General features: G+C 37.7%; 1 protein-coding gene and 1 long non-coding RNA gene across 2 annotated transcripts in view; both read right to left on the reverse strand.

Annotated features, from left to right (window-relative positions):
• Nucleotides 1-473: 473 nt before the first annotated feature.
• mxra5b (matrix-remodelling associated 5b) lies at nt 474-13874 on the reverse strand. Its single transcript, XM_043230486.1, has 6 exons — nt 13688-13874; nt 12202-12331; nt 11680-12070; nt 6896-10834; nt 5677-6577; nt 474-4100 (listed from the first exon to the last, which is right to left on the reverse strand). Exons 1-6 carry the CDS (start codon nt 13861-13863, stop codon nt 2204-2206), a joined length of 7434 nt encoding a protein of 2477 aa, XP_043086421.1. The 5' UTR covers nt 13864-13874; the 3' UTR covers nt 474-2203.
• A 2618-nt stretch (nt 13875-16492) lies between these two features.
• The window catches only part of LOC122333035, a 29379-nt gene continuing 28735 nt past the window's right edge, over nt 16493-17136 (reverse strand). The window contains exon 5 of the long non-coding RNA XR_006248571.1: nt 16493-16599. This is a non-coding gene — a long non-coding RNA (uncharacterized LOC122333035). The remainder of the gene's footprint in view (nt 16600-17136) is intronic.

The following is a 17136-nucleotide window of genomic DNA, read 5'->3' on the forward strand; positions in this document are numbered from 1 at the left end:
AGAACATCCATTGATGAGACAGAGACGAATTACACATTTAATCAAATCTGACAAAGAAACAAACTCATTCTAATCTTGAATGAACTGAGGGTTAGCATCATTTAGAAAATAAAGTTTTTTTTGGCTGAACTACTCTATTTAAATATTAATAAAGGCTTGTAAAAATCCCAAATAGTGCTGTCAGTCCACCATACTATAAATATATAGTGTACTGCACAGTAGAGCTTTCACTGGTCTTTATACAGTATATTTAGTATCTATATATACTATACATCTAAAACAGTAGACATACGAGTATAGCACGGTATAAGTGTCTCAAAATTAAATTAGCAATAAAATCTAACAATCATGTACATTTTTTTAGCTGAAAACATGCTAACATTTCATTTAAAGTACATAAAAATAAAACACCATGTTTACAAATTACTAAAGAAGTATGGAAACAGTTTTTATTAAAAAAAACGAAGCCGGTTTGAAGTACTTTTTTATAAATAATAAACTTGTGGATGTGGATTAGATTTTTGGCACAAAAAAAAGACATAATTTATTCAAATAAATGAATGATGATATACAGAAAAGGCATAAACAAATATAGATTTGTTTTTCTGTGCGAACCATGTATTAAATCAGCTCTTGGTCCAGCGTTGAAGTGAGAAGAGACTATTTCACACCCGTTTCTCAACCTTTCTCAAGTGCAGCATCATTGTATACGTGGCAAAAGAAAAAAAAGTCTTAATAATGTGCTCTGGAAGCAATCCCTGATTTAATATAATAAAGCATTTTCACTAGATTTTCACGCTGGCCAAGCATAGCTGTTAAAAGCTGCGTCGCAAAACCTGCTAAAAAGGCAGCGTGCTGAGATGCAAAGACTAGTGAAAGCAAAGCTGAGGAGAGATTAGACATCCTTTCAATGTTTCATAAGAATATGAATATACATAAGCACCCAAATATGATGCTGCACACTGAGCACATTAGCTTAGCAGCATACTAATGTTATAAAACTGAGCATTGGTCAGTTATTGATCTTATTCATGCAAGGGAAGCATCATAAGAAAACATTAATGCTCATAGTCATCAGTTGCGGTAGAAATGATCTAATTATGTTCACATATGAAGTGCAGCAGTTTAACCAGACTCCTATTTCATGCAATGAGCACTTTTCATTCATAAATATGCATGAGTGGATGTTAAAGAAGTTATTATTAATGAACAATTCAATAAGAGTCAAGCTTTCTAATATAAAAGTAAATTGTTCTCTGTTGCATTTTTAAGACTAGTTTCTGATGTTTCAGTCACTAACGTTTTAGTGCTAAATGAATGCATGTAAAATGTGAAAATAATGTGGGGTCAAAAATCTGCAAAATTTCAATATATGAATTGGTTAAAAGTCCCGTTAGTTAATGTTAGTAAATGCGCTGCAACATTAAGCAATGCATTTATTTCAGAATTGATTTAATTTTTGTTAGGGTTAATTAAAGCCGTTCACTGTAAGTTCATGTTAGTTCAGGTGCATTAAATAATATTAAAAGATACAGCTTTTGATTTCAATAATATATTAGTAAATAATAAAATTCAAAAAGCAAGAAAAAATAATATAAATCATATAATCAATAATCTTAGCTGATGCTCAATATTGTAGTTGGCAAACTGAAGCATTAGCAATTAAATTAATCATGGTAAAATATGCTAAATGGAGTTGATAATTAAAAGCACAATAGATATTGTACCACTTTACTTAAAGCCTTTATGTATACTGCATTATAATAATTATTCATAATGTACGTTGTAAATTATTACCAAATTTAAAATACATAGTGTAAAAAAATTGTATAAGTGTTAAAAGTAAAAAGTAAAACCGGCAATGCATTATAAGGTGTATTTCATAGCAGAATTGATGCATTAAAACTACTTTTATAATACATTATACACAAAGGCTTTAAGTAAAGAGTTAACACATCAACAAACGAGATTATGCAGAGTTCTATTGTTGCAAATTCCACATGAGCTTGATCATCAGTTTACTTCCCAACAGCACTGATGAACATCCATTGATGTACGGACACTCCAGAGTCGCTTCATTTGAAGTGGACAGAAATTTCACGCTTTCATATTTACAAGAGTCAGTAGATTGCAAAGGATGATGTATTTTTGTGCAAACAGTCTTAACGCAGTTCTCTGGGCTTGTCTGAAAAGTTAGTTTGCATCAAAACACATAGACGTAAGTTGATCTACTATCGCTACCGACCACGTTTTTGGCCGTGCACTTATAAACACCATTGTCTCTGCTGGAAGGATTCTGAATGACCAGTGAACCTTGCGGATGGAGATACTTGTTTCCATAGAGCCGCGGCTGGACGCCGACCTTCAGCTGAAGACCGTCAGGGATTTCCCAGACCACCTCGGCTTTAGGCGTAGCAAGAGGAATGCAGTTTAACTGAAGCGCCACACCCGGGCGGGCGTAGGTCACCGGAGAGGGTCCTTTGGTTATCCGTGGCGGATAGGCGATTACGATCACTGAAACCGACAGGCTGGACGATCCGTGCTCATTAGTGGTTTGGCAGAGGTACATCCCTCTATCGTACACAGACGTCCTTTGCACAGCAAGAGTGCCATTGTTGAGGACCGAATATCGCCCGGTTGTTTGTGGCCGGGTTAGGACGACTCCGTTCGGTAGAGTCCAGGTAAGTTTGGGTAACGGCAGACCACTGGACAAACAGTTGAGATGCAGATTCTCGCCGTTTATGATACTGACGAGCGAGCTGTACTTGTTAGTGATTTCCGGTTTTCTTTTGGACTCTAATGTCACAGTCCGTTCCACGTATCCAGCGCTATTTCGCCCGATGCATCGGTACCGTCCAATTTCTGAAACAGACGGGTCTCTAATAACCAAAGTCCCATCGAATCGATGATGGAAACGGAAAATACTAGTTTCCCTAAGAAGCGTCGTCCCATTAGGTAGAATCCAAGTGATCTCCGGCGCCGGTTTTCCTTCTACGGAACAGTTTAGATTAATTGCATCACTCGTGAGTTGAACAGTTTCCGTAGGTGGATTTAGCAACTGTGGCTTTTCAGCTCCTTCGGTCACCTCTAGTTGAACCTGGAGTTTGGCTTCTCCTCCTTCATTGCGTGCAATGCAAACAAGCGCAACGGAATCACTTATGCGCACCGCGTGGATGTCCAGTGTGCCGTTGCGATGAACTGTAATACGTGAGCCGTAATACGGTGCCGGAAGCACAATGTTGTTGGGAAACACCCATATGATCCTCGGAATTGGGTTTCCGTTTGCTTTGCAGTCTAAAAGCACACGCTGATCCTTTACGACAGTTTTGCGAACGATCCCAAGATTCTCAAGTCCGTTTATAACTGGCGTTGACGCAAGGACTTCAACGTGAATGACTTTCTTGTCAATTCCCGCAAAATTCCTAGCCGAGCATGTATAATTCCCGCTGTCATACCTCTGGGTTTTTTGAATGTGCAAAGTGCCATCATTGGCAATCTGGTATTTGTCAGAGACTGGCATTATTGCGCGATGAGCCGGAGATGTCCATGTGATTACGGGAGTTGGCTCTCCCTTGGAGCTGCAGTTGAGGATGGCGGTTTCTCCGTAAGGAACTTTGATGCTGCTGTAAAAGTTGTTTCGGATGACTGGTGCATCCGCCACCACCTTGATATGAACCTTCATTTCATCTTTCCCAATCCGATTCTCAGCGTAGCACGTGTAGTCGCCTTCCTCCGTCATTCCGACTTCATTTAAATACAGCGTGCCGTTATCGAACATCACGTATCTCTTGGCGCGAACCCCATCAGATTGAGGGATGCTGTTGACCATAGTACCGTCCGGAAGACTCCAAGTGATTTCTGGATTAGGAAGACCAGAAGCGACACAGTCGACTTTCAGCTCTCCTCCATACAACACCTTGTGATCGCTGAGCGACTTGTGGTCGATTTTAGCCACTTTCATCATCACGTTGACTTTAAGGAGAACGTAGTCATCGCCCATTTTGTTTCTGGCCACGCAGAGATAGTCGCCCTCGTCCTTCTCGGTCACTGATGTGATAGTGAGTGTGCCGTTGCTGAACACCTTCATTCTGCGATCAAAGCTGAAACGAGTGATAAAGAGAGCTTAAACTGTGACACTAGTAAATGTGTCATTTATTAAAAGGAATCAGTTTGAGAAATATTTTTTTTCTTGAAATTGTTCATTGCACAATGATTCATTGAACAGCTCAAAACTTCCTTTCAGTGGAAATAGAATGATTTTGAATGACATTTTAAAACTCTTTCCCTGCCATTGACAGAATTTTCAGTCTGTCTGTGTTTTCAGTAGTGTACAGTAGGGGGTACTATTTCATATTTTCTAAAACGGTCCCCACTCCCTGGACCAAGAAACACTGAAGAAGCAGCAATACCTGATGCACATGCAAAATAACATGATCATTAAACATTGAACAACATATGAATAGTGAAAATATGGAAGTAATAGACTTCATTATGTTTTTTATCATCGATCAAAATCTTACCTGAACAGCCTTTAACAAAAATGCCATTTGCTCAGTTTCATTTGTTGTTTTAATTATAAAACTTCACATTCAAGTGAAGATAAAAAAGACTGCATAATGCATTTGTTTTTATTAAGCTGAGTTCTTCCTTTTGACATATTGTATGTTCAGATATTAACACTACAAAATACTCTGGAGGCCACAAAAGTTTTGCAAAAATGATCAAAAATTGCTATTTTTTTCTTAAAAGCACTAGTAGCACCACACAATGTTTTAATCAAAGCATCACAAAAACTGCAACTGTGCCAAAACCACACATTTACTTATCAAGACGTATCAAGTGTTTCCCAAAAGCATCATACGCCAAAGCGGATCAACACTGGTGTTCATGGTTTCTATCTGAGGCTTATGATGCTTTTCGCAATAAATTATTAAATCAGAAGAACTGTTTTCTTCCCTCCTTTTGATTAATGTTCTTTTGTCTTCCTCTGTATTCATTTATTTTGCTCTGATTTGTCTGTTCTCTGTTATTGATTACACTTTATGTTGTTTTTCTGTTTGGTTAATAATGCTCTGTAACCAGCAGTGTACACAGAGAGAATCAAAAGGATTCCAAAGAGAGCCAGAGACAGTAAAATTCATGTGTGTGGATTGCATTAAACTATGACAGATTCACAACACAATCTGCACTGAAATGTGCCACTCATGCAGATGCAGGTTTTTAAACACTGAATAGGTATTGCTGATAAGCTGACCAACAAAAACTGGACTCCTCATTAACCAGAGAGAATCCAATCCAACACATAACCTATGGTAATATAAAATGTGATAATATGTGACCCTGCTGCACAAAACCAAATACCCAATAACAACACATTGTATAGATGAAAATCACTGGTGTTTAATATTTTCTACTATAAATATATTAAAACTTAATTTTTGATTAGTATATGCATTGCTAAGAACTATTTGCACAACTTTAAAGGACGTTTTAACAATATTTAGATTTTTTTTTGCACCCTCAGATTCCCGATTTTAAATAGTTGTATTGTCCCATCTTAACAAAACATACATCAACGGACATCTTATTTATTAAGATTTCAGATTATGCATAAATCACAGTTTGCCCCTCATAGATAGTTTTGTAGTCTAGGGTCACATATGCAAATTCTTTTACCTGTAATATGGGTCAACCAGTTTCTTAGATGGCGTCCTCCAGATGATCCTGGGATTGGGACTTCCAGTGGCCGAACAGTTGAGACTCAGCTGACCTCCATAGTGGACATCAGTGCTGTGAGCAGAAGTGGACATGATTCTAGCTGTTGTGGAGCTCCTCTTCACCTGTAGATTCACAGTCCTTTTAGCAACACCCACTGAATTCACTGCCACACATTCATAATTCCCAGAATCCTTCTCTGTGGGATTACGAATAAACAGCGTCCCATTGGGAAAAACAAACAAATTGCCATTGATGAACTGCGAAGGGCGAAGCTGGGTGCCAGTAAATGTGACCCAGCGGAGAGTCGGATCGGGCGTGCCTTTAGCTGTGCAATGCATGAACGCTGATTGGCTACTAGAGATGGTGTAGTTCTCCCAGAGCTGCTCTTGGATTGTGGGAGGCAAGGCTGTGATTTGTAGCCTCACGGAAAGCATGTCGGCTCCAGCAGCATTGCTCGCTATGCATTTGTAGATGCCCTTGTCCAAGTAATTGGTGTTTTTAACTAGAAGCGTTCCATTGGTGAAGAGCATGACCTTCTGTTCTGTGTTACTAATGCCTCGCACCACCGATCGATCTGGAAGCACCCAGCTGATGTTTGGGATCGGGAGACCGTGTGCTTGGCATTCCAATTGTGCAGTGTTTCCTAGATAAACTGTTATATCTTTATGTCGCGCAAGGGTCATCTTGGGCGCATGGGCCAACACCACTAGTGTCACCATCATCTTATCAACGCCATGTGGATTGCGAGCGATGCACAGATACTGCCCACGGTCCTGAAGCTGGACGTTGTGGATGACAAAAGTGCCGTTGGACCTGACCTCGAACCGCTGGACTCTGGTACTGGCTGACATGACGGCTCCTGTGGAAATAAAATACAGGGAAAGAGATTTTTTAATTTAAAATCAATGAAACAATGTGCTTGTATTCTACAAAGAAAAATTAAATTTTAAAACAAATAAGGCAACAGGTGTAAACTGATATGTAGAATTTAGACATATATTACATATAATTTGTTCCATAAATGTTTAGGCATAGAGGTATCATACTATATTATGTTATGTATGTTTTATACATTTTATATATAAAAGTATCAAATGAATAAAAAAAAAGATCACATTCGTACTCCATTTCCTGCATATACTGTAACTGTAACTGCTTGTCATCATAGGTGAGTTACCTGTGGAAACTTTAGTCCAGGTCAGGAGGGGTTTCGGCTCGCCCACAGAATCACACGGTAACTGCACATCCGTCCCAGCATTTACAGTAACTGTGTAGAGCTTGGCAGCAGTGATCCTGGGCCTCACATGCACGGCAGGAAGAGTTTGCGGTCCTTGAGGAAACAGAACTGCACCTGTATGTCTGTTCAGTGGTACGTTGATCTGAATTTGGTTGTTTGGCTGTATGGTGTTTGGTACAGTTGTGGGACTCAAACTGGAAGCTCGAGGAGTTGCTGTTAATATCTTAGGTGTACTAGTTGATTTGACGTTGTTGAGAGAGTTTAAATCCACAGGTGAGGTGGTGAAGGAAGGTTTTCTGAGAATATTAGGTTTAATATTTACAGAAGGATTTCTACTGTGATAGTACGGATACCTGTGCTTAGTGCTGTGAAATCTTTCCCTGTGCCTGGAATCAATATAGTTTGTTCCTGAATTTATAGAGTAAAATGGGATTTTATTGTCTGGTAAGAGATAACTGGTGGTTGACTTTAGAACAGGTGTAGTAGTAGTAGTAGTAGTAGTAGTAGTAGTAGTAGCTGTAGTTGTCGTAGTAGTAGTTGAAGTAGGCACAGTAGTAGCAGCTGTTGACAGTGTAGTAGGTGCTATTGTTGTTCCAATGTGTTGGGTTGTAATGGGAATTACAGCTGTAGTTGCTGGTAACGTAATTGTGGGCGAAGCATTCATTGATGTAGGAGAAATCAAAGGTTCATTGAGTTCATTGACAATCCTTTCCCTCTGGTCTTGCTTAGAAACAGCGTTTGGTTGTAAGAAGTAAATCTCATTGGTTTGAGTAGCAAGAATAGGTGATGGTGAACTTGTGGATTTTGTAAGCGTCTGTGGCGTTGATGAAAAAGAAACCTGGTTGTGAATGGATTCTTCTTCCTTAAACCTTTCATTTGGTTGTGAAAGAGAGTAGTCTTGGGGTTGTGACATGGAGGTGACTACAGATTCTTCTGTAGAACTTACTTCCACTGTATCATTCTCTCTTAGAAAATTGCTAAAGTGCGATTCAGGTACGTGGAAGACATCCAGCCCGTCTGTGTCCGTAAAGCCGATCTCTGTTGTATGAATCTCTTTGTTGGCCTTTGGTAAGGCTGTTGAAACCGTGCCTGTAATATCTTGCTGAGCAGTTGTCAGTGAAATGGTTTTAAAGCCAAGTCGAGATGTCGGATCCGTACTCGTGGGAACCGAGTACTCATCCATCTCCTCTGCAGATGCAATGCTTTTGTCCTCTTCCTCCTTAAAAGAAGTAATGCCTTCATTATCCAACTCTGATGTTGTGCTCATGGGGGGAGATGCAGACGGCCTCCTAGAGTTTGGAGTCATCTGTTGCAGGAAATTGTTTGCCTTCATTTTATGGATTTGTGAACCAGTTTTCTCATCCAGAAGGTAGATGGTGTTTTCCTCATTAATGGCATTTGGGAATACCCTCCTAACTGTAGGATAAATGGGTCTATTAGTCTGACATTCAGACGTGCTTTCAGCTAAAGTTGTGGAGTAAATTCGAGCTGTGGTGGTACTAGTTGGATGGATCAATGCGTCTCCAGATGGGCTTCTGGAGAAAATGTGAGCAGTAGTTGAATAAACCTTTGTATCTTCACCTGGGCTTGTTGGATCGGTCTTCAGTGTTGGAACATTAACTCCTGCAGCTGTAGAGGTTGACCATGGTCGTCTTGTCGTAATCTTAGAGAACGGCCTTCTCAGTTTTATTCGTCGTCTACCTCCAAATCTTCTCCTGGAGCTCCAGTGATCTTTCACTCTTGGTGGTGCTGAACTTTGTGGAGCACTTGGGCTTGATGTGGTAGCAAATGAATTGCTGTCAGGTTGTCCAAAATCAATCTCTCCAATCTGCGAATGGACGGAGGTCTTTCCGGAGAAATTAAGCTCATTTTCTTTCTCAGACTCCGGTTTGATGACAGACCTATAATATACTTGGTCATTTTCTGCACTTATGGTGCTCACATGCCCTCTTTCTACAACATTCACCTCTGTCATAACATAATGGGGGCCAGATGTGGGATATGAGATGTAAGGCACAACGTCTGAGCTAGTTTGTAATTCTGGAAGAGGCGTAAGATATACGTTATTATTTTGTCCCTCAGTGTGAGGTGTAATTGCATGTCTGTGGTAAACATCCGTTTGGTGTGGCGTGCTGAAAGTGTTTGACTCTTCCTGCGAATTAGAGTCTCCAGAAAAACTCTCAATGTTGTCAACTGAACCGACATTCACTGTCTGCAGATTTTTCTCTGCTGTGCCATGTTGGACAATATTAATCGATGAGTTCCTCTGAGAGGTTTTGTCACGGATTTTGGCCAAAAGAGTAGCCCACTTCTGAGGGTCTATTTTGTTCTTGGTATTAACAGTTCTTTGGTTTGTTAAGCCAGTTCTGTTTGGTTGTCCATGCATGCCCTTTCTAAAAGGTCGCCTTTGGCGGATGTTGCCAAAAGGACGTCCTTGAGTTCTTGCATTTGGACCCTTTCTTCGATTAATAAAGCTTCTGTTTGGTATTACTCTCTCTTGAGTTTCATCTCCAGAAGCTTCTTCTACATCCTCCAAAAAGGCTTTTACCTTAGTGGACACTCCCGCTGCAGACTGTGGTCTGATGGGATACTGTCGAAGTGGCTGGATTCCTTTCTGTCTCATAACAGTTAGTTTAGTAGCCAGCGCATCCACACCATGCTGGTTCATGGCGATGCATTTGTGATATCCATTATTGTTGAGCTGACTATAAGGAATGAACAAAGTCCCATTTGAAAAGACTAAAGCCCTGGATGTATTTGCTTTGGCATTCAGTACACTGCCATCTGGAAATATCCAATTCACCACGGCATCTGGAGTCGCCGTAGTAAGACAGGGCAAAGATGCAGACTCGCCAACAAACTTGGTTAAAGCGTTTCCAACCTCTTCACCTGGAAGCGGGGTTGAAGACTCCATAACGGATAAACGGAAAGGCAAAACATCAATATCTCCTGCAACCTCAGCAATGCAATAATAAACTCCAGAGTCTCTGTGCTCGACAGATTTGATGTGAAGTTTACCGCTGCTAGAAACGCTCACTCTTTTGTCGGTCGAGCCAAATGCAGCTTTAATCTTTGATCCATCAGGTGCCATCCAATGAATGGCTGTATTTCCAGAGCTTTGCACCCGGCAGTCCATTTCAATCGCACCACCCACAACAGAACTGAAGCTCGTCTGAGTTTTATTGTCATGTTCAATCATGACCCAAGATCTGATGGGCTCTTTGTCTGTGGTGGTAGTCAAATGAGTGTCAAGAATGAGTCTCACACTTTTGGAGGAGGAATAAGGCCTGTTTAATTTGATATTTATGAAAGACTGCATGATCCAAGATGGACGGGCTACAACATTGGCTCGGACGCCAGTGTAAAAATAGGCATCCCTTTCGATGTCCTGTCTGTATCTGTAGCTCAGCTCTGGTTCTCTGCTTAGCATGATTTCCCTTCGCAGATGCACAGGCACGTCACTATAGTATGCAAGAAGCCTCCAAAAGCTCTCATAGTTGTCTCTGTCCACAGGACACTCCAGGTCAAAGAAGAGAGTCACGTTTGTAGCGATGTCCAAAGATTTTGTATAATTCCAGGTGATTTTAGTGAACTCTCTTGGTTCAAGTATTTGGCAGATTAAATCCACCTTAGTCCCGTGTTCATCGGATAAACCAAGGGAGATGTTTCCAAACGGTGGTTTGATCCTATCGATGGGCAGGAGTTCACTCATGTTGTCCTCGTGCGAGACGTTCTTTCCTGGAGAGCTGATAGCTGGTCCAGAGCAGGTGAACTCCTTGAGATCTGAGAGGTCTTGTCCTTTGAGGTGTTTAGGAGATGCACACAGTGGACAGAGCTGGCCGCTGGAAAATGATCTGTCTTTTTTGCATTTCATCACCCCTAGAAAAAAAACAAAACAAAAAAAACAAATTCAGACCTTAAAAAATGAAATTAGTTCTTCACTCAGTTCTCTAAATATTCAAACACCTTTGAATGACAATTTTATTGTTTTCATTTTTTAAAAAACATAGTCTGAGGTCCAAAAAGATTTAAAATATAAATAAATAAATATATATATATATATATATATATATATATATATATATATATATATATATATATATATATATATATATATATATATATATTTTTTATGCATTTATTAAATCAAAACCCATTTTTATTCTTAATTTATTGCAGTGGTGAAAAAGATGAATTTTCATCAAACATAGAGTCTTCAGTGTCACATGATCCTTCAGAAATCATTCTAATATGATGATTTATTATCAAACAATTAATATTTTGCATTTAACGACTAATCCACTTAATGTTTTTGGAACCTGTGACACTTTATAAATCTGTCATAAGTAGCACGGGTGTAATTCATTCAAGATTGTGTCCCATACTGTTAATTTATCAAAACTTAATGTTTTGACTAGTAATATGTATTTCTAAGGACTTCATTTGGACAACTTTAAAGGCAATTTTCTCCACATTTAGCTTTTTATGCTCCCTCAGATTCCCTCCAACATTTTCTTATCCTAACAAACCATACATCAATATTTATATGCAAGTCTATGATGTGCAAGTCTAAATAAAAAAAAAAAAACATTTACAACACTTATTTTTGGTTGTATATATACGTACACACAATTCTTCAGATGTAGTTTATACAGATAAATGAGAGTCATAAAGTTTATACGGTGTGATATCTGAACAACGATCATCAGAAGCAGTTATTTCACCTGCATTTTGAAGGCTCCAGTCCTGTAACCAGCTCATGCGGCAGTCACAGCTCCAGGGGTTTCCGTATAAGAAGAGGTTCTCCAGCTGGGGCATGTTCTCCAGCAGGTTCCTGGGCAGCGTGCGGAGGAGGTTCTCGGACAGGTACAGATGCTTCAGGGTGGACACGGGGAAACGCCGCAGCAGCGAGAACGTGCTGAAAGTATTGGGATGGAGCTTCTGCAGATGGTTGGCCTCTAGATGGAGCAGACGCAGTGACGTCAGCCCGCTGAACGCATCCGGGTGGATGAACTCGATGCGGTTGTGGTCCAGATGGAGTCTAACAAGGGCTGTCAAACCAGAGAAGGTGCGCCCCGTGATGACTCGAAGTTTGTTGTAGCTCATTTTTAAAACCTGCGGGAAACACAGCCATTTTTACTGTACATTTACTGTATACTCACCACTGATAATCTAGTAATAAAAATAAAAACTGATTTCTGAAGTTCATTAAACTGCATGAAGGGCTTCTAGTGTGCTTCACCTACCTGTAAAGAAACCAGATCCTGAAAAGCAGCATCAGGTATTTTCTGCACGTTGTTGCCGTGCATCATGAGCAGCTCTAGTTTCCCAAGGCCAGCAAAGGACACGTCTGTGATGTGATTTATGGTGTTAAACCTGTTACAGAGCAAACACGCTGTTAAAAGTATTGTTTCTACTAACCTTTATTCTGGGAAAAAAAACTGCTGTTGTATTTTACAAATATTGTTGGTTCTTTGACTAGATGTTTTCACTCCTCTTTTGTAAGATGCATTGAATATGAATTTAAATACTAATATTTAATTGTTACGTGAACGTATATAATATGGAAGGCTGGGGCTAGTTGTCACATTCATTAAGATAATTTAAAAAACTTGTTTCAATACCAATTTAATTAGGAATAATTTTTTAAAAAGCCAGCTTGAAGTTGAAATTATTAAAATTCTAATTTGTATTTGTTAATATTAAGTAATGGACCTGGGCTAACATGAACTAGCAATGAACAGATGCTAATTAATGGTTACAGATATTCATAAATACTATAAAAAAGTTTGGATACGTTTTTTGTTAATTTAATGGGCTTTATTGTTACCAGAATACTAAGGTATAAAATATTATATAAATATATGTAAAAATATAAAAATATTCCATAATAATGTATATGTGTATATATATATATATATATATATATATATATATATATATATATATATATATATATATATATATATATATATAAATAAATAAATATATATATATATATATATATATATATATATATATATATGACTAAAATAATATCTTCCATTGTATGTTATGAATGTTCCCTTTTTATAAATCACTTTGGATAAAAATGTCTGAATGCATGCGTGCATGTAAATGTTAAATCGCCGAGGTTAGTTTCAGCCTCTGTACTGCGATCACATCCTAAACACTAAATATGTAGAAATTGTGAATCTTGACTTAAATAAGAGACCTGATATATATTTTGAGACCAGAATACTCCCCTAGCAACACACTAATGGTGATTTTAAACACCTTAGCAACCACCCATTACAAAAAAAACTCTAAACAGAAGATATTTCTATTGTAAACACAATTATTGATCCTATTGTATATAAAAACTTTCTGATTAGTAATATCAAGTCAAGTCAAGTCAAGTTTATTGTCAAATATGCTCTATGTACAACATACAGCACAGATGAAATTCCTTCCCTCTCTAACCTTGCAATCATGCAGAATAAGAGATAAAAGAAATAAAAACTAAAGTATAATAAAATAATAGTAAAATATAAATAGTGCAACATTAAACATACAGACAAGGCACTTGTTGGAATATTAAATTAATATGCATTGCTAAGAACTTTTTTTTGCTCCCTCAGGTTTCAGATTTTGTAATGGTTGTATCTCTAAATACTGTCCTAACCTAACAAACCACACGTCAATGGAAAGATGATTTATTTATCTTTTGATTGATGGCTGGTTTTGACTGACCCAAAGTTAATGCGCTGGACCTGTCCGGAGATGCCGGTGGGAACGGTCCGGAGCGCTCGGAAGGTGCAGTGCACTTCAGCGGGAGCAGAGCAGGCGCACTGCCTCGGACAGACCCCGCCGGAGCCCGGGACGCTGACCAGAAGAATCAGCATCAGACCCACGCGTGAAGAGCCCATGATGACGTCCCTCTAGCACTGAAACACAGACAAAACACTCGAACACACGCATTCCCTGAGAATCGAACCCATGACCTTGCTGTTGCAAGCGCACTTAAATAACACTTAAAGTCATTCTAATACAACTCCTATCATAATTTGTAACGTCTATGGAATGAAACACTATCCTGTTGGATAAACTGAACTATCTCCAGTTTATTTTTTCCACACAGTTGATTCAGGATCTTGTTTGACTCTTTGAGGTCTTTAGGATCGGTTCCAAATTATGCTAGAATTCCTTTTGCATTCCTTAAGGACATCTTAAAACTCATCTTAAAATTTCATTAGGAATTAAATTAAACCAGCGTGAAGCCAAATAAAAGAGCCCAAGAGTCACCAACGATTAAAGACTTAATGCACGAGTTCATACAGACGTATGTGCTGTTGTACTGCTGCATATAGAAATATATAGAATATGCTAGTACCTATAGAAAATTTCTATCTTAAAGAGTTGCACGGATTTAACTGTTAAAAATGACTTTTTGTTGGTATGAAATAATGCTTTGAAGTTATTTCAGCAATATTAAATAATTGTTTTGTTAGTTTTTTCAGTGTGCAATGAGTTAAATAGTAATAAATGAATAAAATGTAATGACAAATAAATCTTTAAAATATTAGTATATTTATATATAATATATGCAGTACAACAGAACCGAGAAAAAAAAAAAAAAAAAAAACATTACAAATTTAAAGTTGCAATAGGTTTTTACTAAACACGAATTCCTAGAAAATGAATAGAAATGAATCTCACCTTGATGTTGTTGTGAATGACTGCTTTCCGAGCCTTCATTTCCTCTCAGATCGGCACAATTAAATATCACAGCATTCTTTTAGAAATGTTCGTGTACTCGATAAACGCGACAGCAGAAAGTAAAACAATTAATCAAAAATCTGAATATGAACGCAAAGCCAGAAGCGGGTTTCTTATTGAAAGCGTCACGTGATAAAGCCCCGGAGGATCCGTGAGGTGCTTCACCGTCTGCTGAGGAACTCGGAGTAGAGCTGGAGAAGAGTGACTGTGAAAGTCAAGCCTGAGCGAGGAGGAGCTAAACCCCTTCAGATCACGGTCCCTCCTCTAAAAACACTCATCTACTGCTTCTGCTGCTGAAAGCAGTCCATTAAACAACCAGCATTTCACTCGGAGGAGATCCGGAGCCGGGTTTAAGGCAGTTGCATTGGTCACAAAAAAAACCAAAACATGCTCAATCGAGGTCATACTGGTCAGTGCTGGTTAATGCATTAAATATAGTTAACAATAAGCAATGCATTTATGATCGAGGAATTCTGAAGTTAGTTTTAAGCCAGTTGCATTTGATCAAAATTCAACATTTTTTGTGAGCAATTTTTGAGGTCCTATTGGTTAATGCGAGTTTGTTTCGAGGTGATTGCACTGGATCTCAACACCAAAACAAGTTTAGTTTCAGCCCCAAACAAACAGCGGCACGCATATCTAAAACCTGACTCAAGTTAGCAACATTGTCTTTTAAAGCGCTCTATTTTAAGCGCGTCTCCTGACCGCCTGCAACCCCACACCATTCTTTACTATAAATAATTGCGGCAAAGAATGAACTATTTGTCACTATTTGTTGTGAAAGCTTTCGCATCTTTTTTTTCGAGGCAGATATTAAAGTAGGCTGTGATTGTTTAGTCAGCGGTGGAGGGCTCCTGGTGGTCCTGGTCCAGCCCTGATTCAAAGACTGGGTTAAAAATACCCCGGCCTGCTGCTTTTATTACCTGCTTCACCCCTCAACAACAACAACAGAGCGGCGTTAAATCACTGGACGACTCTCAACTCATACACAAGCCCTTTGTTTCATTTTTACTTGCGTTCATTTTCCTGGCAGATGATGGAGCTCACTTTACGAAGGCATTTTAATTTAGCTTCTGAGATTCAAGGAATTCACATTTTAGAGTCAGATAATGTTTTATTGTCACATATTACGTGCAAATTGTGTTCTGATTCAATGAGCTGCGTTTTATCATTTTATAAAGATCGTTTCCGCCGTGGAATGAAAAAATAAATAAAGCTAAATGTGACTTTTTATCTATTTATTTATTTTATTTTTTTTTATTTTGCCACAGAATAAAAAAAGAAAAGAAACTTAACTATAAATAATACTTAATAATAATAATAGTTTTATCATGCAATTCTGAATTTCTTACTCTAAATGATTAAGTTTATATTTTATCTATCTATAAATATAAAACATGTCATACTTTTATAGCAGCGATAATTAATTGATTACACATTAAATAACATGAACATGCAATGAGAACTACTCATAAAACATGTGTATAGTTGGTTAATGTTAATTATTAAAAGTTATGTTCATGCTGGAACCTGACCTTAAAGTGTTACCTTTTTGAATTTTATTAATTTACTGTTTTCAGATGTTTTATCGTAGCATTAACCCAATGTTGTTGGTTCACATTGTGCAAGAGAAATAATGCTAAACGCATGGCCTTTAAATATCACCCTGGTGAAAATCCCATGATCTGCTCAGGAGGTGTGTGTTTCTGACGATCAGGTCAAACTCCACTGAGATGAATAGAAATACTAATAACAGGCAAGAAATGATTTAGTCTGGTGCCGCTGAACCTGTAGGCTCTTTATTAGTTGTACAGTTGATATAGAGTGAAGCGTTTTTCTGAAGCGTGTCTCAGACGGAGCAGACGGCCAACATCTTCTCAGAAGATCTGCAGGAAATTCACAGAGATCTCCAACTAATAAAAACTAATGAGCTGCAGACCGTATTAATATCATTACTGAGGATGTTTGTTGGTTTTCTTTCTCAGATGAGACACTTGAATATGATTAACTCATAATATGACGTTAAAACACTGATGGTTTCTATAAAAACCCTCATCATTTGACATCTGCAAACAGAAAACAGACCAATATTTCTATAGCTATCATGTCTAGAATGGGCTCTTCAAAAAAAAAAAAAAAAATAATAATAATAATAATAATAATATATATATATATATATATATATATATATATATATATATATATATATATATATATATATATATATATATATATATATATATATATATATATATATATATATATATATATATATACATATATATATATATATATATATATATATATATATATATATATATATATATACACACATATATATATATATATATATATACACACATATATATATATATATATATATATATATATATATATATATATATATATATATATATATATAT

This window comes from Puntigrus tetrazona, unplaced genomic scaffold, assembly GCF_018831695.1.
Source record: "Puntigrus tetrazona isolate hp1 unplaced genomic scaffold, ASM1883169v1 S000000173, whole genome shotgun sequence".
NCBI classification, from domain to species: domain Eukaryota; kingdom Metazoa; phylum Chordata; class Actinopteri; order Cypriniformes; family Cyprinidae; genus Puntigrus; species Puntigrus tetrazona.

What these genes read in the sequence shown, in the direction of transcription:
- mxra5b (XM_043230486.1), bottom strand. Translation starts at nt 13,863, where the DNA reads ATGGGCTCTTCACGCGTGGGTCTGATGCTGATTCTTCTGGTCAGCGTC. An exon ending in AGGATCTGGTTTCTTTACAG is followed by an intron (nt 12,071 to 12,201) that starts GTAGGTGAAGCA and finishes TGTTTCCCGCAG; the next exon opens with GTTTTAAAAATGAGCTACAA. An exon ending in CTGGTTGACCCATATTACAG is followed by an intron (nt 4,101 to 5,676) that starts GTAAAAGAATTT and finishes CACTCGTTTCAG; the next exon opens with CTTTGATCGCAGAATGAAGG.